The sequence below is a fragment of the Pseudorca crassidens genome, chromosome 19, assembly GCF_039906515.1.
Source record: "Pseudorca crassidens isolate mPseCra1 chromosome 19, mPseCra1.hap1, whole genome shotgun sequence".
Classification (NCBI taxonomy): Eukaryota; Metazoa; Chordata; class Mammalia; order Artiodactyla; family Delphinidae; genus Pseudorca; species Pseudorca crassidens.
This window is the reverse complement of record NC_090314.1, coordinates 46909339-46934205: the sequence shown is the minus strand read 5'-3', so window position 1 is coordinate 46934205 and position 24867 is coordinate 46909339. Positions and strand designations below refer to the sequence as shown.

The following is a 24867-nucleotide window of genomic DNA, read 5'->3' as shown; positions in this document are numbered from 1 at the left end:
TAAATGTTTGAATTAATTTATTGAACAGATATTTATTGAGAACCTACTACCATTTGTCAGGCTGTGGGGTTTTAGATATTGGGGATAAAAGAACAAAATCCTGCCTTCAGGGAGCTTATATTCTATAAACAGTAAAATTGTAAAATAAAAATTATGTGAGGGTTAAGTGCTATAAAGAAAATTAAAGGGGCTAGAGAATGACAGATGTTATTTTAGGAAAGTGGTCTGAGGAAAGTTAAGGAGATGACTTTTGAGCAGACTTGAATGAAATGAGAGAGTGTTCTGCTAATATCTATGAAATAAAAAAGTTCAAAGCAGTGAAAATAGCAAGTACAGAAATCTTGAGGCAAAAGTATGGCATGATTGGTATGATCAGAGGAATAGTGAGGATGTAGATATCCCTAAATCGGAATGAGCAAGAGGGAGAATGGAAGGTGATGAGACCGGAAGTGTGCTCGTAGCTGTATGATAAAGGGCCTTGTAGACTATAGTAAAGACTTTGGGTTTTGTTCTGAGAGAGTTTTGAGCAGAAGAGGGACATGATCTGACTTACTTTCTAAAAGCTTTACTCTGGTTGCTTTTTGGAGAAGAGATTTGAGAGGCATAAGAGCATAAGCTAGGGGACCAATTAGAAGACTCTTGCTTTTACAATAATCTTGGTTAGAGTTGAAGGGGGCTTGGATCAGAGTTGATGGCAGTGGAGGTGGAAAGAAGTGGTTGGATTGTGGGTATATTCTGAAGATAGAACTGACAGGATTTGCTGGTATAGTTTGCCTATGGAGTGAGAAAAAGGAGTGAGGTTGCCTTGAAGGTTTTGGCCTAAAAAACTGCATGAATGGTGAAACTACTTACTGAGTTTGGGAAAACTGCAGACAGAGTAAGAGTAGCTCTTTGGAGGATGGGAGGATTGGTTTGGGTTATGTTAAATTTCACGTGCCTATTAGACATCCAAGAGAAGATGTTGAGTAGCAGATGAATTTCAAGTCTGAAGTTTCAGGGAGATGTTGGAGCAAAGTGGGACATCATTTCCAGCTTGGATTCTGGTGGAAGAACCAGCAAAGAGCACTGAAAAGGAGGCTAATAAGATAGGACAAAAATCAGGATATGTATTTAGAAGTTTGGAAAAGGAAAAGTAAGACGGAAGTAGAAACTGAAAAATAATAGCCACGAGAGTTTGATATCAGGCTGGCCAGTCCCTCATTGCCTCCCACCCCCAACTCATCCATAGGCAACCACTGACGTGCTTTATGTCATTATAGATTAGTTTGCATTTTCTAGAATTTTATATAAATGGAATCATACAGTGTGTGCCTTTTTTTTGCCTGACTTCTTTCATTTGGTCTAATTATTTTGAGATTCCTCCATGCTATGCGTATCAATAGTTTACTGCTGAGTAGTATACCACTGTATGAGTGTACCACAATTTACTCATCAACCTGCTGATGGGCATTTGTGTTGTTTCCACGTTTTGCCTATTACAGATAAAATTGTTGTGAACATTTATGTGCAAGTCATTTTATAGACATACGGTTTCACTTCTTGCCTAGGAGCAGAATGGCTGGATCATATAGTTGGTATATGTTTAACTTCTAAGAAACTGCCAGACTATTTTCCAAAGTGATTATACTATTTTACATTCCTACTTGTATGAGAGTACCAGTTTCTCCGCATCCTCACCAACACTAGGTATGGTTATTCTTTTCTTTTCTTTTTTTAAATTTATTTATTTATTTTTGGCTGCATTGGGTCTTCGTTGCTGCGCGCGGGCTTTCTGTAGTTGTGGCGAGCAGGGGCTACTCTTCGTTGTGGTGCGGTGGCTTCTCTTGTTGCACGGCACGGGCTCTAGGCATGTGGGCTTCAGTAGTTGTGGCTCGTGGGCTCTAGAGCGCAGGCTCAGTAGTCGTGGTGCATGGGCTTAGTTGCTCTGTGGCATGTGGGGTCTTCCCCAATCAGGGCTTGAACCCATATCCCCTGCATTGACAGGCAGATTCTTAACCACTGCACCACCAGGGAGGTCCCTCTGTGTGCTTTTTTAGTGGTTGTTTTAGGTATTACACTGTACATACATAATGTATTGCCATCATTGGTGTCACATTTTATAGATTTCAGTGAAGTACAGACACCTCCCTTTATATCCCTTTACCCTCCCTGCTGCATTTATACCAGGGTTTACTGCTTCATGAGGCTGCTTATTCCATTTTTGGACAGGCTGATGCAGTGGGAATCTAGGAGGAAAAAAATAGAGAGAGAGAGAGAAGAGATTGCAGTGAAAAATGTAAGGCAAATCTGATAGGAATGCATTTATTCATTTGTTTGTCAAATGTTTATTTAGCACTTAAAATGGCCAATCAGGGACTTCTCTGGTGGCACAGTGGTTAAGAATCCCCCTGCCAAGGCAGGGGACTCGGGTTCAAGCCCTGGTCCGAGAAGATCCCACATGCTGCGGAGCAACTAAGCCCGTGAACCACAACTACTGAGCCCACGTGCCACAACTACTGAAGCCCGTGCGCCTAGAGCCTGTGCTCCGCAACTAGAGAAGCCACTTCAATGAGAAGCCCGCGCACCGCAATGAAGAGTAGCCCCGGCTCACGGCAACTAGAGAAAGCCTGTGTGCAGCAATGAAGACCCAACACAGGCAAAAATAAATAAATAAGGTAATTGATTTTTTTAAAAAACGGCCAGTCATCGGGCTAGATGCTAGGGAAGCAGAGATAAAAGATGTGTCTAACATCTAAGGGCTCCCAGTACAGTTGAGGTGGTAAGACAAAAAGTTGCAGCAACACTGGTAGTAATGGTAATAATGGTGCTTGCCTTGAGACCAGGCACAGCTCTGAGCACTTCATATGTATACCATCTTTGTATCTACCCTTTTACAAGCATTTTCACCCCTGAACTAAATTTACCACCTTCTGTGTCACTTTTCTCAATGCCCAAAGAAGTTATCCTTCTTAGTGAAAAAAAACATTTTTGTTGAAGATACCATTTTTCTAGTTTATTCTTCCCTTCCAACTGCCAAGAAACAACCTTGGAGTTCTTTTTGGGTTTTATGTTTTGTTGTTGTTTGTTTTGGGGGGTTTTGTTTTGTTTTAACTTTCAATTCATTCTATGTGTAAGATCTTAAACCCTGAAATTTCCCCCTTTGATTTTTTTTTTCCACTTTCTTTTGGCAGCAGAACTAACCCCCCACCTTTAATCTTTGTGAGTTTATTATTTAGTTTAATTCCGATTCCAAAGATTGGGGCGAGGTGCCCTCCTCTTTATTCACATGGGGCCTGTACATAGTTCCACCTCATCTGGAATGTAATTCTTTACTAGTAGTTAAAAGCTGAGACTAGAACAAGACTGGCTGACTTCAGATTCTAGTTTCACCTCTTAATACCTGGATGATCTCGGGCAAATTTTATAAACTTTCTGGACCTCATTTCTTCATCTTTAAAATAGATCTAATCATATAATCCACCTCCAGAGATAATCCAAGTAATGAGCTTTTATATTTAATCTTCAAAGATCCTGAGTTTTAGACATACAGTAAACTTTGACTTGATCCTGTTAGGATGTAGCTGATAGAAAACTCTTCAAATATAAATAATTTGGGAGGGGATTACTTAATTTATTACCGTGTTGATACCAAGTAATTTTTTAAATTCTATTTTCTAGTGTAAGACAAGGTAGATTTGAAAGTTATTTGGAAAACAGACTAAAAATAGCACATTTGATTTCTGTCCAGTAAATGTTATAAAAGCAAACATGATTTTCTTCAGTATGTGTTGGGGGGTGGAGAGAGAATTGAGAATCCTATTAAATGTCAAATGATTGATGTCTGTACTGTATTAAGAATACATTCTGCAGATAAATGGGCAAAAGGATAGAAATAGTTCACAAAGAAGGAGGAATATAGGGGAAGGGTATCCTGCTGTATTAAAAACATACAAATTGACATAATTTTGAAATACCATTTTATACCTAGCAAAGTAGCATAACAGACAGTGCTGATGAGGTTGAGGTAAAATTGTACTCATTCATTGCCAGGCATTGTAAACTGCTAAGACCTTTTTAGAAAGGCAAATGCCAGTACAGAGCAAAAACCACGCAGACTTACATTTCTTGTGTCCTGATAATAGCACTTCCTAGAATTTGTCTATAGATAAATTCAACCAAAGTATAAAGGAATATATTCAAGAAGACATTAAGTGTCAAAATACATTTAAATCAGTTGGCTTTCCTAATTGGCAAAAAATATTTAGGTGTTTGGCATCCCCCCACCTCTCACCACCACTCATCACATGCTCCCATATTTTCCATTCATAGAGTATGGAAATGATTTTTATTTTTTTCACGAGAGCTGTTCACAGGTTAATTTTGCATGCTCTCACTCCCTACTCTATAACCAAGTCTGTGTGCTGAAACAGGGAAGTCAGAGAAGACTGTGTTCTGAATCTTAGGCTTCTGGTAGGAGAGCGAAAAAATGTTTCTGAGAAAAGGGAATTTTAGTGGAGCAAGAACACAGCAAGACCACACTTGGCAGTGACACGTTTTTGCTTAGAAATGTCAATTCCAGAACCCACCATTCTACTCATTCAGTTTTTTCTCCTCTCTCTCACCCTCCCTCCCTCTTCCCCTTTCCACCCCACCCCCCAAATTGGAGGAGTCTACTCTGATACTTAAGCCTTTCTCTTAATGCTTACAAGGAGAAGAAAGGGATTTGGAAAGGGAAGAGTATCAAAGAAAAGCCTACTGACAGCTCAGTAGATCCACAGTGGTGATGCTGCCATTTGATTAGGAAGCCCATGGTTATTTTAGGAAGAAAATCACCCGTCACCCATTTTATGAGGTGCTGAAGCTACATTACTTTACACATCATTTATACTCAGGGTTCAGGTATGGGGTGCTGTGGCACTTATAAGTACCCTCGGAAAACCAGGCTCTAAGGGCTCATCATTGTCTAGGCCTACAGCTTAACCAGTATGCAGTGTGTATTTCTGGATGTGTTTAAGTGGCTGCTTTATAACTTATAAGCTTTGAAGGGTTTGTCACTAATTTCCCCCTGAACTGTTGAGAAATTATTTCATAGCAATAATTATTAAAAAGGTACCCATTTGTTTTCGGTATGGACGGCAGTGTAGAGGATGAGCTTCCTAACTAATTAACAATTGCACTTTCATGATTTTGGCTTATTGGAACAAATAGAATTTCAGGCTTTAAGGGAAATGTTTTAGATATATATGGCGTTTGGGGAAAATGTGAATCTGGACTTGTGGACGTGAATCATTATTGAGTTCTGTGTTGGAAATCTGGCTTACATCACCATTTAAAGACTGCATATTATTTACTTCTTGTGGTGTGGTTTTATAACTTGTGTATGCAGTGAGAGAAGTGGTGAGCTCAGTTGGACATCAGGGCTGGAAATAAGAGTTGTACTTGAAGTCCTATGGTGAGATCTTTGTGTGGTTGGATTCTGTATGTGAATCTTCGTACTTGCATGCTATGCAGATGCCTGAACTTTTCTTCTTCTTCATTGACCTTTTGGGAACTGTTCTGAGTTTTCTTCGTGTATCTTTTTTATTAAGTTATTTTGAACACATAATAACTTGGAACACTCAGGGATTGTTTTACATTCATTTATTAAATTAAATGATAGTAAGTGTGGATGACTCTTGGCCATAGCTATTCCATAGTTTGCAGAACTTGATAATGAGCAATAATTTGTCCTATATATATAGTTTTTTTTCTTTAACATCTTTATTGGGGTATAATTGCTTTACAACGGTGTGTTAGTTTCTGCTCTATAACAAAGTGAATCAGTTATATATATAGTTTTTAATCACAATACAGATGCAGGTGTTTTCCTTCTGTGAGCAGTTGAGTCTGTAAATCACCTTCTGTGGATATGGGTGTCCCAATGACTGAGAGCCAGCTGTTGGGTGTTTTAACTGAACAGCTCGCTCCTAGTTGGCTGCTCAGATCCCATTGAGAGAGGCATTGGCTGCTCCAGAGAATAGAACAGGAATAGAGCGCACAGGGTGAAGATTTTTGCAAGGCCTTTAGTGACCCAGTTTAAATTTGGTGAAATTTTCTACTTTGGCTTTTTCCTATAGGTGCCAGAGTTCATCTGCTTCAGATTTTCACCAATGACTCATCTTCCTGTCATATTTTCTTAGACTACAGTGACCTAAGACTCTTTGAGTCACTGTTAGGTAGTTTCTCCTACCACGTATAGGAGGAGAGAACAGTGATATTCAAACTCAAGCCTGTTTCCATCTCATGCTGATTGATTCCTATGGTACATAGAAAACTGTTTCTCCCTGAAAATGGCGTTCTAGTGATTTATTGTTTTCTGTGGGAGGAAACTTATGACCTTCTTTTTTCTTTTTCCCTTCCAGAGGGAATCTGGAAAACTTGTAAGCAAAACATCATTTCTCTTAGAAAATTTTGGATAACAGAAATTCTGGATAACAGGTAAAAAGTATATTTAGATTTCTTTGGTGATGCTGATAATCAACTGTTATCTGCAGAAGTAAACCAAGAGAGGGAAGATAGAAGAGAAAAGCTAGGTGTGCTATGTGGCAGGGGGTGTATTAGGGATTTTACGTACATTATCTCATTTGATGGTTTTTACCTGGATTCTGGACATAGATCTAAGAATCTCAGAATAAAACTGTCCTTCAAAATGCTGCTTTAAGTGGATTTGTCTATTGATTGGATTTTTAATGTCCTCACAATTCAATCTACAGGCATTTTTTAACTTCTACCGTAAACAAAATACAGAAATATAATACAGAATGCTAGAATCTCTGTGATGCAGCCTAGCTCAGAAGTGTCTTCCTTGTTTCTTTCTTTTATTTTAGTTCTTGATCTTTGCCAGTTATTTGCAGCTGTACTATCTCCTTAATTCTTTTTTAATACTTTGTCACCAGGTCCAAAATTTAACTTTCCTGATAAGGTACCTCTTCACAATGGAGTCCATCCAGCCCAGGTGTCCCCATTATGTTCTCAGTGGCAGTCTTACTGTGACCAAATAGCCATACTTCTGTGCTATTTTCTTATCTATATTCCACAAAGTTCGAAGGTCTTATGAAATAATACTGTATGTAAAAAATCCAGTATAGGGCTTCCCGGGTGGCGCAGTGGTTGAGAGTCCGCCTGCCGATGCAGGGAACACGGGTTTGTGCCCCGGTCCGGGAAGATCCCACGTGCCGCGGAGCGGCTGGGCCCGTGAGCCATGGCCGCTGAGCCTGCGCATCCAGAGCCTGTGCTCCGCAACGGAAGAGGCCACAACAGTGAGAGGCCCGCGTACCGCAAAAAAAAAAAAAAAAAAATCCAGTATATTTTGAGATATATATCTCAAATGATAGCTATAATTTTACCTTTTAAGCTAAGGAAGACACGAAAACTAATCAGACTTCCTAGGACCCTGTAGGCCCAAACCAGTGCTCTTAGACTGGGGTGAATGGTCCTACCTGATGGTAGTATAGAGAGTGAGATGCTATTTATTCTAACAGTCATTCTAGTATGAGCCTTGAAGATAAATTTCAAGTATGTAGAGAAGTAGTTACTAGAGATATCATCAATGAAAAAATTAAGATTTTAATATTTGCTGATTTTCCTTTAGTATTTTTTCATTTTTATCAGGGTGAACCAGTTCAGTCACCATGAGTTGGAGCTTCCTCACTCGCCTGCTAGAGGAGATCCACAACCACTCCACGTTCGTGGGGAAGATCTGGCTCACTGTATTGATCGTCTTCCGGATTGTCCTTACAGCTGTAGGAGGAGAGTCCATCTATTACGACGAGCAAAGCAAATTTGTGTGCAACACAGAGCAGCCAGGCTGCGAGAACGTCTGCTATGATGCCTTTGCACCCCTCTCCCACGTGCGCTTCTGGGTGTTCCAGATCATCCTGGTGGCCACCCCCTCAGTGATGTACCTGGGCTACGCCATTCATAAGATTGCCAAAATGGAGCACGGTGAAGCAGACAAGAAGGCCGCTCGGAGCAAACCCTATGCAATGCGTTGGAAACAGCACCGGGCCCTGGAAGAAACAGAAGAGGACCATGAGGAGGATCCCATGATGTATCCAGAAATGGAATTAGAAAGTGAAAAAGAAAATAAAGATCAGAACCAATCTAAACCTAAGCATGACGGCCGACACCGGATTCAGGAGGACGGGCTCATGAAAATCTACGTGCTGCAGCTGCTGGCAAGGACCGTGTTTGAGGTGGGCTTTCTGATAGGGCAGTACTTCCTGTATGGCTTCCAAGTCCACCCATTTTATGTGTGCAGCAGACTTCCTTGCCCTCATAAGATAGACTGCTTTATTTCCAGACCCACTGAAAAGACCATCTTTCTTCTGATAATGTATGGTGTCACAGGCCTTTGCCTGTTGCTTAACATTTGGGAGATGCTTCATTTAGGATTTGGGACAATTCGAGACTCACTAAACAGTAAAAGGAGGGAACTGGAAGATCCGGGTGCTTATAATTATCCTTTCACTTGGAACACACCATCTGCTCCCCCTGGCTATAACATTGCCGTCAAACCAGATCAAATCCAGTACACCGAACTGTCCAACGCTAAGATTGCCTACAAGCAAAACAAGGCCAACATCGCCCAGGAACAACAGTACGGCAGCCATGAGGACAACCTCCCAGCTGACCTGGAGACTCTGCAGAGGGAAATCAAAATGGCTCAGGAACGCCTGGATCTGGCAATCCAGGCCTACAGTCACCAAAACAACCCCCATGGTCCCCGGGACAAAAAAGCCAAAGTGGGGTCCAAGGCTGGGTCCAACAAAAGCAGTGCTAGTAGCAAATCGGGGGATGGGAAGACCTCCGTCTGGATTTAACCTTGGCTGGGCTTAAAACTTGTGCTTTTCATAGTTCACGGTAAGCAGCGGCTCACGGAATAACGACTTCCACTGAGTAAACATTCAGCTCTGGTTATTTTCAGGGATGCTGTTGGCTCATGATCCAAGCTCAGGGGACTCTGAAGTGGGGGCTGGGACAGGGGGAAAGAACGGGAAACACAGTGTTCCTGGACACATGTTCCAGCAATAATACAGTTGCAGAACTTTACATTTGCGTCTTCCAGATCTGGAAAAGAACAGATATATTTAAATCATTCTTGTTGAACAGTTTTTGTATGTACAGTATTATGGTACTTTTTTTTTTTTTAGTATGAGAACTTTTCTTTGTATTTGTATATTGGACCACTGTAGTTATACTTTTATATTAAAGGGGAAATAATTCTTAAGGTAATGCCTATTAGGCTAGTGTTATTACTTTGTTCAGCAAATTCTACCCTGGATTTAAAGTTTTAATAGATGCTACATACCTAATAAAAGTGCCTCTCGTGTTGCAGGGAAGATTTCAGATATGTAAGGAGCCGGAGGAGGATGAATCAGTTCTCAGTCTTGGAAAGAAAGTCCATAGTAGAGGGAGGTTGAGATCTTTCTTTGACTTGAGAAATCTTTGAATCTCATTCATGTGTCCAGATTTGTATCTAGTCTTTGAAAACCTATTTGTGTTTTCAAAGAAGATAAAGTGATTCACTGCAGAAGTCCTTTAAATATCAAGCCTTGCCAGTGTATGCTTTGATGGTGTGTATATAATGTCAATTCTTTCAAAAGGCTGGTGCACAAAGCTGTCCTCATCCAGTAGCAGTGTGGAGACCCTGGCTAGAACTGTTCTAAGATTCCTCTGTCACAAAACAAAGGCACTCCTGGGAAATAAGCCCTGATAAGATGTTTAGTTGTGGACCTGTTTGATTTGCCTTAAACCTGTATCCAAACACCTGCCTCTCTGGTTTCTTAAGAAGCCAGTGCTGGGTATTTTTTTTATATGGTAACAGTAAAAATACGAAAATTCCCTTCTAGGCTAAAAATTAAAGCTACCTTAAACTGCATATGGCAGAAGGCCTAAATTCAAATTCCTTATTTTTTATAATTCACCATGGAACTTTTATAATTCACATATCTCTGCCAATGTAGGTTTCTGCCTGGAAGACCAGTCAGACCTGGGATTCTATCTGTGAATAGACCGAAAGAGAATTTCAGTATTTATTTGCTATAGGCATATCTATTAGTTAATGACAAGCATTAATGTTCACATAACACTCGTAATTTGCAGTAGTATTTTACTGCCATTTTCAACCTTCTCTAACGTTGGAGAACTTTGCTCTCCTGTCATGTTCACATCATTTGTCTTACAGTTTATGAGCTTCTGAGTAAGAGCTTTTGGTAAAGATTTAAAGGGAGCGGTGTTTGCTTCACCAGGGAGCTTTCATTTTGGGTATCTCACTCTCTTCCAACAGAAAGTTATTGCAAGCCACCTCCAACTTTGAAATTCCAAGAGTGCTATTTTTTTGACTTAATTTTTAAATGTCAGTTCTCTATTCTTAGAACAGCGTCCTGTATGCAGTTCTTTTTTTCTTTGTTGCTGTCCATTGCATTTCTCCCCCACCTCCACCCCCCGCAAAAGACACTCAGTTGCAAATTTAAGCTTATCTTCTAACCATGCATTTACCTTTATTTTGCTTTTTTTAGTCTGTAAATTTTAGCCTAGAGAAGTTCTTCGGGATCTCTAAACACTTAAGCAAAAGGTAAACTCCCTTGAGACTGAAGGGGAAATTTCAGAAAATGATTTCTACATGTATGGATCCTTGATAATTAATAGACCTGCACAGTTTCCTTGAAACCAAGTGTTTAATAAGGAATTTCAAATAATTATTCTAAAACAGGGAGGATTTTAAATACTTCAGGCCAGCTAAGATAAAGAACTAGCAATAATTCTTATGTCAGTAGAACTTCATGTATATTTCTTAATTGAAGGACAGAAAAAATACACATACATTCACATCCATATTCAGAGCCTGAAGGAGAACAGAGTGGCTTTGCCAGTGGAAGCGTTGGGGATCTGAGTGAGAGAGAGGGAAGGAGTCAAGCAGAAATGCCAGGCAGACATTCGGCGCCAGAAGCATCCACTTAGTTTCTACAAACAGGGCCTCTGGTGTTTCATCTGGGCTTGTTCTGATGAGAATGTTATCTTTTGTGTCTGGATAATTCTTCAACTTCCTCAAGTACATAGAAAGATATTCTGGGTCACTTCACATGTGTTAAGGTCTATTTTTATTCTCTCACTAAAGTTCTAATTATGACATAGATTTCCCAACTCTCACTGCTTTCTTAGTCCATTTCTTTCAGCCTTTGAACATATGAGTTTGCCAAGGCCATTCTCCCCTAACAACATGTCGTGGACTTACATTAAGAAAACGGCCCTATCAGTGTCTAGCTTGTTAACCCATTAATTGGGTCTACATTGAGTCTATAAAATATCGTTCCAGTTACTGTTCTGGAACTTGCAGGTATTTGTATAAAACACCTGTCAGCAGGGTTTTTTTTCCCTATCAAAATCATTCCTTTGAATTGCTGTATAAGACATGCTCTGTAGGGCTTCCCTGGTGGCGCAGCGGTTGAGAGTCCACCTGCCGATGCAGGGGACACGGGTTCATGACCCAGTCCGGGGAGATCCCACATGCCACGGAGCGGCTGGGCCCGTGAGCCATGGCCGCTGAGCATGCGCGTCCGGAGCCTGTGCTCCGCAACGGGAGAGGCCACAACAGTGAGAGGCCCGCGTACCGCAAAAAAAGACATGCTCTGTCGTATGACATTTGCTTCTCTAAATAGAAGTTGAGTGCTTAGTCCTTCACAGACTACAATCAGGATATGGTCAACATGTTATATTCCTTAAAATACAGTTGGATTTATTCAGATGTTGTGTGTCCTTTGTTCATCTTTGTTACAATTATTCAGAAGAGATCAGTAAAACAAATGGGCTTTTTTTCTTAGTTCAAATTTGAGGGAAGAATTATATAACATTTTCCCCTAAAGAAATGTTACTGTTCATTTTGTGGCTTCCTCTTTGCTTTATGCCTTAGTTTCGCCTGTTTCTATATTTGTTCATTTAAAACCACACGCGTGTTACTTCATTGAAGTCAGTTTGTCTGGGGATTTTCCTTGACTGACGTCTATAGACTTTCGATAAAAAGGAACTTTGCCAACTAAAATGGTTCTCACAGGTTAGGGCTCCCACATATCTGTCTTTTAGAAGGACACCTATATCTTTAAAAAGAAAAACGTCATCATTAGGTACCTTAACTGTCATTTCTTCATGGTATGAGACTAGGCAGTTCACTTTACTTTTCCAAGTTCCAGGAGCCACTTACCTCTCAGAAGTGTTATGAAGTAGTTAGAAAAAGCGTCTGGTAAAAAGTATTAAAAAACCAACTATTATTGTCATTTGTCTGACCTTGGAGCTTCAAAAAAAAAATAGGTGAAAGAACTACGTGATGTAGTAAGAAGTCCTTCAGTGCTCTTTATCACAGGAATCAGTGATTGTTTAAAACACTTAACTTGCTCTAAGCAGTTTATACCAAGAATGGACTTAAATGTTATTCCTATTAGTCATACCTATGCTTTACCCGTTATGCTTATAAACGTCTAGGCTTTACGTTTTCTGTCTCATTTAAGAGACAGTACACTGCTAAAAATAATACCTATAGTTTAGGATAAATTTTTGGCCAGCCAGTTTTTTTATAAAAGGCAAGTATGTTATACTTGAACCTACTTCACAAATGCCTTTTTATACAGGAAAGGTCTTTCCCAACTGTGAAGAAAAGTACCTGAAGTCAGAGATATGCAGCTGCTGGTCATTTTGATTGGAAGGTTCCAGTTGTTAGATTAATTTTATCTTTATAAAATCATGTAATTTCACGAAGAGTCTTACCACCTGAAAGTAAAGCCCCTGCACCTATACAGTGCAGAGTTTGGAAATAAAATTTCAGCTCGCCTATATATCGTGAATCTGTAGTCATCCACAGTCACCATCAAAGATTAGAGCCACTAGGTTGACTTGCACGCATTCTGGCCACATGTCCTGGAGACTTTAAAAGATTTTATTTGTTGTCCCTAATGTGCAGTTGTGTTGTTTTTGTTGTTTTTAATAATGATGGTAAGTGAGTTTGGTTCATGCACATTCCATGTTAATAATCATACTTTTGAAAGAAGCAATCCATGGATTCCAAAATTCAGGATTCCAAACAAAAGAAAGCCCTGCTCCCGTGCAAAATCTCTACAGAAATAAAAGAAGTAAGAGTTCTGCACTTCAGGGTTGGCTTGCTGAACCAGCAAAGACATTTGGCTGCATGATTCCAAGATTGGAAGTGGTTTTCTTTTCTGTACTCTCTATTGTGTTCTCTTCGATAAATCTCTTACAGAAGTCTCTACCTCAGGCACTAAGTGTTAGATATGATTAGCATATTGATACCAAAAATCTTAGCTAGGACTTCCAACTTTTTAAGATAATTTAAATGTAAAATTCAACTGTTAACCAGCAATTTAATGTCATGTGATGTGCAGTTTGGATATTGTATGAACAGCTAAGGAGTTACCCATTCTAGTGCCAAAGATCACTCGTTGCTAATTTTGTTCTGTACAGTTGATGTAAAATTTTATGGTGGGGACAGACTCTGCTGAGGGCCTTGTCTCTAGGAAGATTTTTTGTCAGTTCCAGATGTTTTTGTCAGTTCCAAATACAGTTTAGAAGATTCATTCGTGGTCTGTGCATCTTTTTCCAAACGTGAAAACTCAACTGCCAGGAGATGTCATATTGAGGATTTTTACCCCATTCTTTGTGTCAGATAGTGCCCGAGAGCTTAATGGTTTACACAGAAAACCTGATATGAAAATCTCTTCCCATACCTTCACCTGTAAGTTGATCTCAGTGGAAATACGTGAGCAGGAAATTTTCCAAGTAGAGGTTTGGGCTCAAAAGATGCCCTTTTTCATAGCTGGGTTAGAACTCCTCTGGAATGGCTGTGGCTAAAAGGATTTGGCGTGTTTGTGGCATCACAGTCTGGGAGGCGTAGGTGGCCTTAAGGGTGGAGGCTAAGGTCTAAGCACAGAAACCGGGAACATACCCGCTCTCTGGCTCCCTTTGGTTCTCGAGGCCTGGAGAAGAGGAGTGCCTTCTGAGAAAGATGCTCCTCACAGACGTAGACCAGTCTTGGTGTGACTAATCCACTTTGTGAGAATAGCGGATGTGGGAGAGGGCTGAGGAGAGGGTAGCATTTATTCCAACAATGCCCTCTGTTACCCCAGACACAGAATAGCTGACTGAGTGACAGAATAGGTCATGCGTCAAGCCCACCCTCAGCGGCACAGATTGTAAACTGGTCAGCCAACCATATTTGGTAATAAACTTGTGAGCTGTTTGAAAGCTGCTGGAGCTGTTAAGTCACTGCTAGTTTGGAAAGTGGATTCTTTGGCAGATTTGCCATCAGAACAGATATTAGTACCTGGAAAAGGTGTTGCATCAAAGTTAAAGTCTGTTTTCTTTGCTACATAGAGATTAAAACAATATTTCTAAGGTTTTAAGGACTTATACCAATCTTAACATGTAATACTTTTAGCGTTTGCCTCCTTTAGTTATTTAGAGTTGGAAGCATGTTACACAGGGGCATAAAGGATAGGGGGGTCGAGGCGGAGCTGAGAACAGAATCCAGGTCTGCACAGTGATTGCGCAGTGGCTTAATCCAGCATCCTATGTTCTTTTCCTAGCGAAGTGCAGAAGCAGATATGAGTGGGGCTCTCACTGTGGCAGGGGGTGGATCCAGCTGGCTGGACCGTCCTGTGTTTACGGCGTTTTTTCCAAATGTGACCCTTGGACCACCTATGAAGAAGTAACAGGGCATTCCTATTAAGATGTTGGTTCCTTGGACCCATCTGAGGCCTATAATACGAACTAATAAGTTCTCCAGGTGATCTTGAATCTTTTATTGAGGTGTAATTTACATGATGTAAAATTCACCCTTTTTAGTGTATAGTTACAAATGCATGCATCGAGCAACTACCACCGGAAGATGCAGAACAGTGACATCACCCAAAAATTCTCTCGAGGTAATTCTTATGTATATTGAGGTTTGAGAACCACTTAAGAAAAAAATGAAAACATGGAATGTGGGCCAGAATAAAAGTGAGAGGGGGATTGTTTTGAGCGATCTCTGTTCAAGGAGGTTTAAACCTGACATAGCACATGAATGTCATCTCACGTGCCAGCTCAGACTGATGGCTGTCTGGAGTGGAGGACTGCAGATGATTCAGACTCTCATCTGGAATCAGTGGGTTAGTCCGTAAGTGATTTGGGGGAGGGGCGGGGGCCGCTGGGAAGAATGCTGTCTCCAACTAGATGTTTAAACATAAGTGTTTTTTTATTGGAGTATAGTTGATTTAAAATGTGTTTCTGCTGTACAGCAAAGCGAATCAGTTATACGTTCACATATAGCCACTCTTTTTTAGATTCTTTTCCCATATAGATCATTACAGAGTATTGAGAAGAGTTCCTTATGCTATACACTAGGTTCTTATTAGTTATCTATTTTATATATAGTAGCGTGTGTATGTCAATTCCAATCTCCCAATTTATCCCTCCCCCCCAAGCATAAATTTTCAAAACATCTTCCAATATGCACTCAGGACTTCTGGCTTATGACTATGACTAGACCAAGAACCATCCCACCTTGTATATGAACGAGTTTGGTGTCTTTACTTCGGAGTTTCTCCACCCTACATTTTATAACATCTTTGAGGAAATTAGAAATAGGAAGTGACTCAGGGTTGGAAAACAAAAGGAAAAAGATGATGACATGGTAACACGCATCCGCTGTCAGTTGGTTTTCTCTCCTGCCCTCTCAATCCTGAGGAAATGGCACAGCACTTCCTTGCCCTGCCCTTGACATGCTATGCCTACTTTAAATGAGATTCAGGGATTGTGAAAGAAAACCTATGGAAGCCCACTGCTAGTGCCTCAAGGAAAAGCTGACCGGATTCCCTCTTTACCCTCGGCCAAACCTCCCACAAGTATCCTTGTCTGCTCTGCTCTGCGGGGCCATCACACAGGGTATGGGCTGGCTGACAGCCTTAAACTCCAGGCAAGGCAGAACCAAGCAACTGTTCATAACCGATTTCGGTGCATAGCCAGTGACCTGAATGGGACTTGACCATGGGGAAAAATGATACAGAACTAGATAGCTTTTTTCAATTTTATTTTTAGTTTGTACAGTCAGTCCCGTGAAAGTGAAATTTTATCTTTGCTCTGGAAACATTGAAAAACACTGACAGGGAGCTCCTTCAGCCTGGCCCATTTTCCTGAAAGCGTGTTGCAGCTGTGGCTTCTGCCCAGCAGGCAGAGACTGATGTTCGATCCTGTACCCAGGTGCTGTAGAGAGCAATGACAGGCCTCAACTTCTGACTGCAGAGGGGTCTGCACAGGATTTGGGCTCCGTAAGACACTTTTAATGCCAAAAGCCCTGGAAACAGCGCGAATTGTCAGTGGATTGCTTACTTCACATTCAAATGTGGAAATGATCACAGACAAAGGAGCTACAGCTTTGTTTTAAAATATAAATTTATTTATTCTTGGCTGCGTTGGGTCTTTGTTGCTGCACATGGGCTTTCTCTAGTTGCGGCGAGCGGGGGTTACGTTGTGGTGCGCGGGCTTCTCATTGCGGCGGCTTCTCGTGGAGCACGGGCTCTAGAGCGCAGGCTCAGTAGTTTTGGCGCACGGGCTTAGTTGCTCCGCGGCATGTGGGATCTTCCCGGACCAGGGCTCAAACCCGCGTCCCCTGCATTGGCAGGCGGATTCTTAACCACTGCGCCACCAGGGAAGCCTGAGCTACAGCTTTTGAACCAGTTGTGATTATAGACCAGCTTGTGATTATGGTGTTTAGTTCCAGTGGTCTGCTTTGGGGGGCTTGTTGACCCAGAAGACACATAGTGTGGGGTAGGAACTGCTTTTCCTTTATCTTAATTGACCCTAGGCAGTGAGCAGCTGCTCAAGCCAGCCCTTTGAGTTGTTGGCTATGATCCCGGGAAATAGCTAGAAGAGTAGGGACTTCCCTGGGTCCAGTGGTTAAGAATCCACCTTCCAGTGCAGGGGACATGCATTTGATCAGGGAACTAAGAGCCCACATGCCGCAGGGTAACTAAGCCCGTGTGCCACAACAACTGAGCCTGCGCTCTACAGCCCGCGAGCCACAGCTACTGAGCCCGTGTGCCACAACTACTGAAGCCCACGTGCCTAGAGCCCGTGGTCCACAGCAAGAGAAGCCACCGCAATGAGAAGCCCACGCACCACAACGAAGAGTAACCCCCGCTCGCTGCAACTGGAGAAAAGCCCGCGCATAGCAACAAAGACCCGACGCAGCCAAAAATAAATAAATACATACATTTATATATTTTTTAAAAAGTAATATACATGCACATGTCTTAAAAATTCAAAGTACCGGGGCTTCCCTGATGGCTCAGTGGTTGAGAGTCCGCCTGCCAATGCAAGGGACACGGGTTCGTGCCCCGGTCCGGGAGGATCCCACGTGCCGCGGAATGGCTGGGCCCATGAGCCATGGCCGCTGGGCCTGCGCGTCCGGAGCCTGTGCTCCGCAGCAGGAGAGGCCACAACAGTGAGGACCGCGTACCGCAAAAGAAAACAAAAACAAAAACAAACAAAAATTCAATGTACCAAAATGTGTTAAGTGGGTGAAGAGTAAATATCCCTTTCCCAATAGTTTTTCTCCCCAAATGTAAATGCTGGTCTGTTTTTGTGAGTTCTACACAGGTTTTTCCTGTGCGTATATCAGTCTACGTATGAGGTGTCATCCTATAGACACCTCCATGTCTTATTTTTTCACTTCCTACATCTTGGAGCACTTTTCACACCAGCATTTGTAGACCTGCTTTGCTGGATGCCTTCAGTTTTATACTTTATGCTCCTAGCAACCCTCAACACCATGTTCTCAAGAGAACAGGAGAGAGAGCTTCCCAGAAGTGAATTTGCAAGCGCTTACCAAAAGCGAAGACCATGCAGGTGCTTGATGGGGGGTCTTCAGCTGTCTCTCCGAGCGTAATTTCGTAATTTCTAGTGTCTTCGTATAATACATCCTCTGAACAAGGATTGACATGTAGTTTTGGCTCTTTCCTAAAAACTAAAAGCTGTTATTAAATTTAGCCCCCAAAATTTTCTCAGATTTAACATCTACAGAGTTAGGCCAAATCATGGTAAGATGAAGGCCAGTAAATACACATTTCTGATGTGGTCTGATCAGAGCACAGTTACTGCTTCTGTAGAAGTGAGGCTTCCTCATCAAGGATGGTAATGGGCCCACTGCTCTGGCTCTACTGGTCGTGACACACTGGAGTATTCTCTGTTTCTGGGCAACGTGCTTTAGGAGGCACATGGGTAGGTTGGGGCATGTCCAGAGGAGAATAACAGGACAGGGCAAGACCTGGGTCCCTGGCCCGTGAAGGGCACTTAAGGAATCCGAAAGGATCTTTAGCTTGAGGGAGAGAAGACTTGCACTGGGGAAGTAGGAGCAGTCCTTGCAGTTAAAGGACTCGCCTAGGAATTCCGTGGTAGTCCAGTGGTTAGGACTCCGGGATTCCACCGCAGGGGACACCGGATCGATCCCTGGTCAGGGAACTAAGATCTCGCATGCAGCGGGACGAAAAAAAAAAAAAAGGACAGTCCTAGGAAGATAAGAGGACACTAGCAAGGAGGAATCGGAGGGAGGAAGAACGTGGTTACAATTTAAGTTTTCTGATAAAGAATCTCTAGGGTTCTGAGGTGGTGTGTTTCCCATCATTGTAATTCACACGAAGGCTAAACTGGGGGGTTTGCAGCAGGAATCAAGCGGGAAGTTGGACAGATACTTTCTCAAGTCCCTCTCATTTCCTGATTCTGCAGTTCTGTCTGAATAAACAAGATTTTAGTCTCCATCCCCCTTTCAACAACACTGATTATTAGGATTTTTTTCTTTTATTCTTTCCCCTGAAGCTCCTGGAGGGGCTGGGCAAGTATTTTAGTAAGTAAACACTATAAATCTTTGAAGTTTATGAATTACTCAGAAAAGGGAAGAACCCATGGAGATCCTCTGAAGCTAGTGGCCGGCTCTTGTGTTGGAGCAGCAGGCCTGTTCTACCTCATAGCTCCACCGTCTCCGCTCTGGGCCACGGCAACTGCACAGGGTGTCATGTATTAGCGTCCTCCCCAGCAAGGATGTTAGGTAGCCCCACATAAGAAAAAACTCTGCAGAAGTTGCAAAAAGACAGAAAATGAGACTCCCTGAGTGCCTTTACAGAGTTGTAGAAAATAGGAGCTTTACATCAAAGTTAACAGGGTCAGATGAACGTTACAAGCAACATAGTGGGTTCAAGGGGGCGTGTCCTCTAAGGCTGGGTTTCCTTATCTGTCAAGTGGGGCTAAAATAGACTTGCATTTGGTGAGTGTATATCACCTGAGATGCTGCGCCAGTGCCCGGCCCACTGTAAGCCCTTACTAACTAGGGGCTGTGAGTTCTAAGGCTTCATACATGAGGGTACTTGGTGGGACGAATGGTGTTTCCACCAATAAACCTGGAAAGGCTCAGAGGAAATATGGTTGAGGGAGAGGGTGTGGGATTGGGAATATAATCCCAATTCTTTTTTACAGTAACAAGTCAGATATTCTTTCTGCTGTGCATTGGGAAAGAAATTTCCACAGTGAACACCTGTTGTGGGGTATGTCTCAAATGAAACTGTTTTGCTCTCACACCCCATAGATCATTCACAATCCAGATTAAACCCCAGTTCAACACAACAGGGGCTTCGCTGGTGGGCCAGTGGTTAAGAATCCACTGTGTGGCCGAGAAAAACAAACAAAAAAACAAAAAAGCAGGACAGTTGTGAGCCAGTCTGGATTTTCAGGTCCAGTTGTACGTTTCCTATTGTTTTCCCTAGCCCAGTGCACAGCCATCCAATCCAGTCCAGTTTAGTCTTTGGAGGCACTGCCTTTTTTTACTTGACAAACACTAAGCACCATGAATATTGCAGGCATCACATTACATGCTGGGAATATGATACTGTGAAAGGCAGGCTCTGCCCACCCGTCACGGAGCTGATGCTGTCTGGAGGGGTGGGAAGCATGCGTGGACAGGCTAGTGTGATGGAGTGTGCTGAGTGCTCTGATCTAGGAAGGAGAACAAGTGTTCCAAGAACATGTGGGGGAGACACCCAACCCAGGTGTCTTTCTGGAGCAAGCCATGTCCATTGAGACCTAAATGATGAATAGGAGTTAGCTGGAGAAAATGAGGGTCAGTCACGTCATAAATGGGGAGAAGGTCCTGAAAAACTTCAAGAGACTGAAAGAGATTCCCAAGGTTGTAGTCTAGGGGGAAGGTGGACTTGAAGTGAGCTGGAAAGGCAGGTAGAGAACAGGCAGGTGAGCCAGAGCTCCGCGTTGAGGAATGACTGGAGAGGGCGTGGCTGGAGGAGTGGAGCTGGCCGTTGCCAGGGTCCGGATGATGGGATAGAGAAGGAGATGGATTTGGAGTTGACAACCTCCAGTGTTTGCTCCAAGGACTGGATGATTTTTTTTTTTTTTTTTTCGCGGTACGTGGGCCTCTCACTGTTGTGGCCTCTCCCGTTGCGGAGCACAGACTCCGGACGCGCAGGCTCAGCGGCCATGGCTCACGGGCCCAGCCGCTCCGCGGCACGTGGGATCTTCCCGGACCGGGGCACGAACCCATGTCCCCTGCATTTGCAGGCGGACTCTCAACCACTGCGCCACCAGGGAAGCCCTGGATGATTGATGAGGAAATGTGATGGTAGGAGCAGCCAATTCTATCAAGAAGTGTGGCTGTGGTGCCACAACTACTGAAGCCCTCGCGCCTAGAGGCCACGCTCCACAACAAGAGAAGCCACCGCAATGAGAAGCCTGCGCACTGCAACAAGCCCGCGTGCAGCAATGAAGACCCAACACAGCCAAAAATAAATAAACAAATACATAAATTTATTTAAAAAAAAAGAAGTGTGGCTGTGAAGATTCAGGGCTGGTAGCCAGGGGTGTTCTGGTGGTGGTGGTTTTGTTTTTAAAGATGGAAAGGTCTTGAGTTTGCAAAGAAGTAGAAGATATCAGGGGAGAGGATTAGTAAATGACAGAATGGGGACTTCCCTGGTGGTCCAGTGGGTAGGGCTCTGCGCTCCCAGTGCAGGGGGCCCAGGTTCGATCTCTGGTCGGAGAACTAGATCCAACATGCATGCCGCAACTAAGAGTTCATGTGCTGCAACGAAGATCCCACGTGCCGCAACTAAGATAAATAAATAAATAAGTAAAACTTAAAAAAAAAAATTAATGGCAGAATGATGTCCTGAGAAGGTAGGGGGGGTTGCGGTTCAAGCTAAAGAGGGATTGACCTTTGGGAGGAAGGACTCAAGAGCACTGGTAAGAATGCAAGTGGGACCCCGGCAGGGCTTAAGAGTGGGGTTTCAGTTTGAGTGTGAAGTAGGAGGCGAGTGGTTATCTGGGTGAGAAGGGGTGGGATGGGGTGAGTTTGTCGGGAGCAAAGGAGGTGGGATTAAATGACGGGGAGAGGAAAGCATCGACCAGGCAAATGCAGGTGTGCCTGTGCCGCTGCTGTGAGCACCCAGCTGAGGTGGGAGACTACTGTGTTTTTTTTGGTTTTGGTTTTTTTAATTTTACCTATTTCTTTAATTGAAGTAGAGTTGATTTACAATGTTGTGTTAATTTCTGCTGTACAGCAAAGTGATTCAATTATACATATATGTATTCTTTTTTTATTCTTTTCCATTATGGTTTATCAGAGGATACTGAATATAGTTCTGTGTGCTATACAGGAGGACCTTATTGTTTATCCATTCCATACATAATAGCTTATGTCTGCTAACCCCAATCTCCCACCCCATCGCTTCCCCAATCCCCTCCCCCTTGGCAACCACAAGTCTGTTCTCTACGTCCGTGAGTCTGTTTCTGTTTCGTACATGGGTTCATTTGTGTCATATTTTAGATTTCACAGATAAGTGATGTCATATGGTATTTGTCTTTCTCTTTCTGACTTGCTTCACTTAGTATGATGATCTCTAGTTGCATCCATGTTGCTGCAAATGGCATTATTTTATTCTTTTTTATGGCTGAGTAGTATTCCCTTGTATATAAGGACCACATCTTCTTTATCCATTCATCTGTCGATGGACATTTAGGTTGTTTCGAGGCTACGGTTTTGTAATGATGTCAACCTGGGCAAGCCTGAGAGTCTCTCCCCCTAAGATCAGCCCTGCTTCCCACCACCCTACCCCTGTGCCCTCAACCACACCTCAACCTGGGAATGACCCCCAGAGAACTGACAATCATCTCATGACAAAACAGAGTTTTCTGGGACAAACTTCATACGGGCTGCCCTCAGTGGAGACGCTGGAACACGTTCCTGCAGTGGCCTCTGGGGTGACGGAGGCCCCGTACTCTCAGCAGCTGCCGGGATCAGGCCTAACCTGGAGGAAGTTACAGGGGTCGGGCTGAAGAAAGGCAGAGCATGAGTTTATTTTTAAACCCAAGTGGGCACTCCAGCTGCCAGGGAGGAGCAGACAGCTCTTGGGGGGAATAGAGGTTGGCAGTTGGTCAGACACTTGTCAGGAAGCATGTAGGCCGCCAAGTGGGCAGGGGTTCAGGTGGCTGAAGGCCAGGACTGTCCCTGAGGGGCCGGGGTGGGGATCTGCAGGGAGCAGCAGGTAACACTTCGGAGCCCAAGACGGCAGTGGGGGCGCGAGGCCTGAGCCCAGTGGTCCGGGCTGCCCTGGGGCCGTGAGTGTACTTCCCGGGGGGTGGGTCAGGCTGGGTCTCAATTCGTGGTCAGACGGACCACGTGAAGAGCTCTTTGCAAGAGCAAAGGGCAGTCCAGCATCAGGGATGCTCTGTTGGCATTCAGGGGGACCAAGTGTGCCTCATCTCCTTACAGCTGAGCTGGAAGGCAGCACTGCGCGGGGGATGGGATCCAGGGCTTCACAGCCTCATCAAGTTCAGGAAGTACGGAGACACTTCTCCCAGGTTCAGGCGACAGCAAGTCCTCCTGAGGACTCCTGCCGCAAGGGCTGTCGCCGCACCTTTCAGGAACTGTCACCAGGGGTGGCGTCCAGGTCGTAAGGTCATAAAAGAACAGTGATAGTTTGAAGCACAGCACCGATCGACGTTTATTTCCCACCTTGCTTTCAACACCGGGAGGCCTGAAGAGCCACTGTGAATGCGGAGCTAAGGTTGGGGTGCGGAGGGTTCCTGGGCTTGGCGGGAGCGCCTGGGGGTCTGTGTGAGCCTGGGGTGCAGAGATCTCACTCCCTTAAATGTATCTGTAGCATCTTAAGAAATGAGAATTAATCTCCATCTTCAAAGGCCAAATGTTGAAGCTGAAGCCGTTACTGACAGCCCGTAAGTCCTTTTGGCAAGAAGAGTCGTCATCGGTCGTCACTGACCTTCTGCAGTGGGGGAGTCTGGGGGTAGAGGTTGCAGATGTGCTGGGGGATTGAGATGCCGGAACAGGGTGGGGACCAGGAATTTAGGCCGGCACTGCCCCGAGCCCTACTCTCTCTGCGCGTGGAGGTGGTCCTAGGAATCCTGCCCTTCCGGCAGCTTCTAGCTGCTCGCCCTCCCCAGGCCCTTGCCCACTGCAGCTATTTCTTGCTCCCCTTATCTCTTCTCTACCCTTCCCTTCCTCCATCCTTGCCCCAACCTCTCTCATCTTATCTTTCCCCTGAACAGGCAGGACTTTCAGAGCAAGATATCTGCAGGCCCAAAACGCTCTGGAGGGGAGGATGGGAGGAGGAGGTTCTTGGCTCAAACTGGGTCCCCAGTGGGGGAGGGACTCCCAGCCTTGGCCTTGCTCAGCCCCTTCCTGCCCCGGGCACAGTGGGGAAAGAGAAAATTCTCTGCGGGCTCAAGAGCACAGTGCCCTTGGGACCAGATAGCGGTTTTATCCAGCTTTCTGGACTCTCTTGGGAGGTGAGGACAGGCTGCTCTGGCTTCAACCATAAAAGGGAAGTTGGGTCTTCTGCCTGTTGGTAAGATGCTTTCCTAACTCAACTCCCATCTGCTTTGCTGAAGCCAGAGACAGCAGTTATCTTTGTCAGGAGAGCAAGGAAGCGGAAGTGCCAGGCCCTCCACCCAGTCGATGCCTATTTCCTGTCTGGGAATGGAAAGCTACGCCCCCTTCCTCCCAGCCCCCCAGAGCCCAGTCCTGGGTGCTCCCGTCCCACCTTCAGTGCCCAGTCATCACACTCCCTCCTGGGCCAGAGAGGACAGGGAAGGGTCCTGAGCCACCGCGCGGTCATTTACAGAAAGGAGAGACACAAGTCGGTGTGAGCTCCATGGAAGCCCCTGGACGTGATCTTTAATTGATGTTCCTGTCCCTGCCTCCCCACCCCGAGCCCCAGATGACATATTTACAGGATGCTGTATGGAGCCAGTTCCAGGCCCAGGTCAGTGCGGCCTCCACTCCTCCCTGGGCACTGCGAGGGTGGGCGCTGCCAGGGTGGGGCAGGAGGATGCAGACAGCTGGGAGCCAGGTGGACTGGTCACAGGAAGTCTTGTGTTCTCCACATGCTCACCCCCACCCCCATGTGCACGCACACACAGGTGTGCCTGTGCGTGCAGAGGTATTCAGACTTGTGCGGAGATGTGGATCCAAATGCTTGTGCCAGATGCACCGCCACCTGTGTGCACGTGTGTACCACCAGAGGATGCCTTAAGGTACCGCAGCAATAGTGCAAAACCTGGCCCTTAGCCTCCTGCCCCTGCCTCAGTTTGTATGGCTGGTGGGGCAGTACTGGCCAGAGGGGTACCCCATCCACCCCCCTCACTTGGGCAGTACCAGCTGGAGCTCAGTATCAAGGACCCCACTGCAGCTGCATCCAGCCACCTTAAAGGGTGTCAGTGGGCCTCAGTCCCCAGGTTGCCCTGAGGGGTGGTGCAAATAAACAGGGAGCCATTTCTTCCATGATTCCTCCT

At 44.3% G+C, this 24867-nt stretch overlaps 1 protein-coding gene across 20 annotated transcripts in view; it reads left to right on the top strand.

Moving 5' to 3' along the window:
• GJC1 (gap junction protein gamma 1) overlaps positions 1–24867 on the top strand; it is a 105305-nt gene that overhangs the window by 22707 nt on the left and 57731 nt on the right. For 4 of the 20 annotated variants that reach the window (XM_067716831.1, XM_067716822.1, XM_067716826.1 and 1 more), the window contains 2 exons: positions 6381–6456; positions 7630–13601. The exons of 3 other annotated variants lie outside the window; for them this stretch is intronic. In XM_067716831.1, the coding sequence (XP_067572932.1) occupies positions 7650–8840 (1191 nt within the window). In that variant the 5' untranslated portion in view covers positions 6381–6456; positions 7630–7649 and the 3' untranslated portion in view covers positions 8841–13601. Of the gene's footprint in view, positions 1–1547; positions 1687–1790; positions 2655–6380; positions 6457–7609; positions 13602–24867 lie in introns of those variants that run through there. 13 more of the 20 variants (XM_067716837.1, XM_067716838.1, XM_067716834.1 and 10 more) reach the window with 8 other exon arrangements.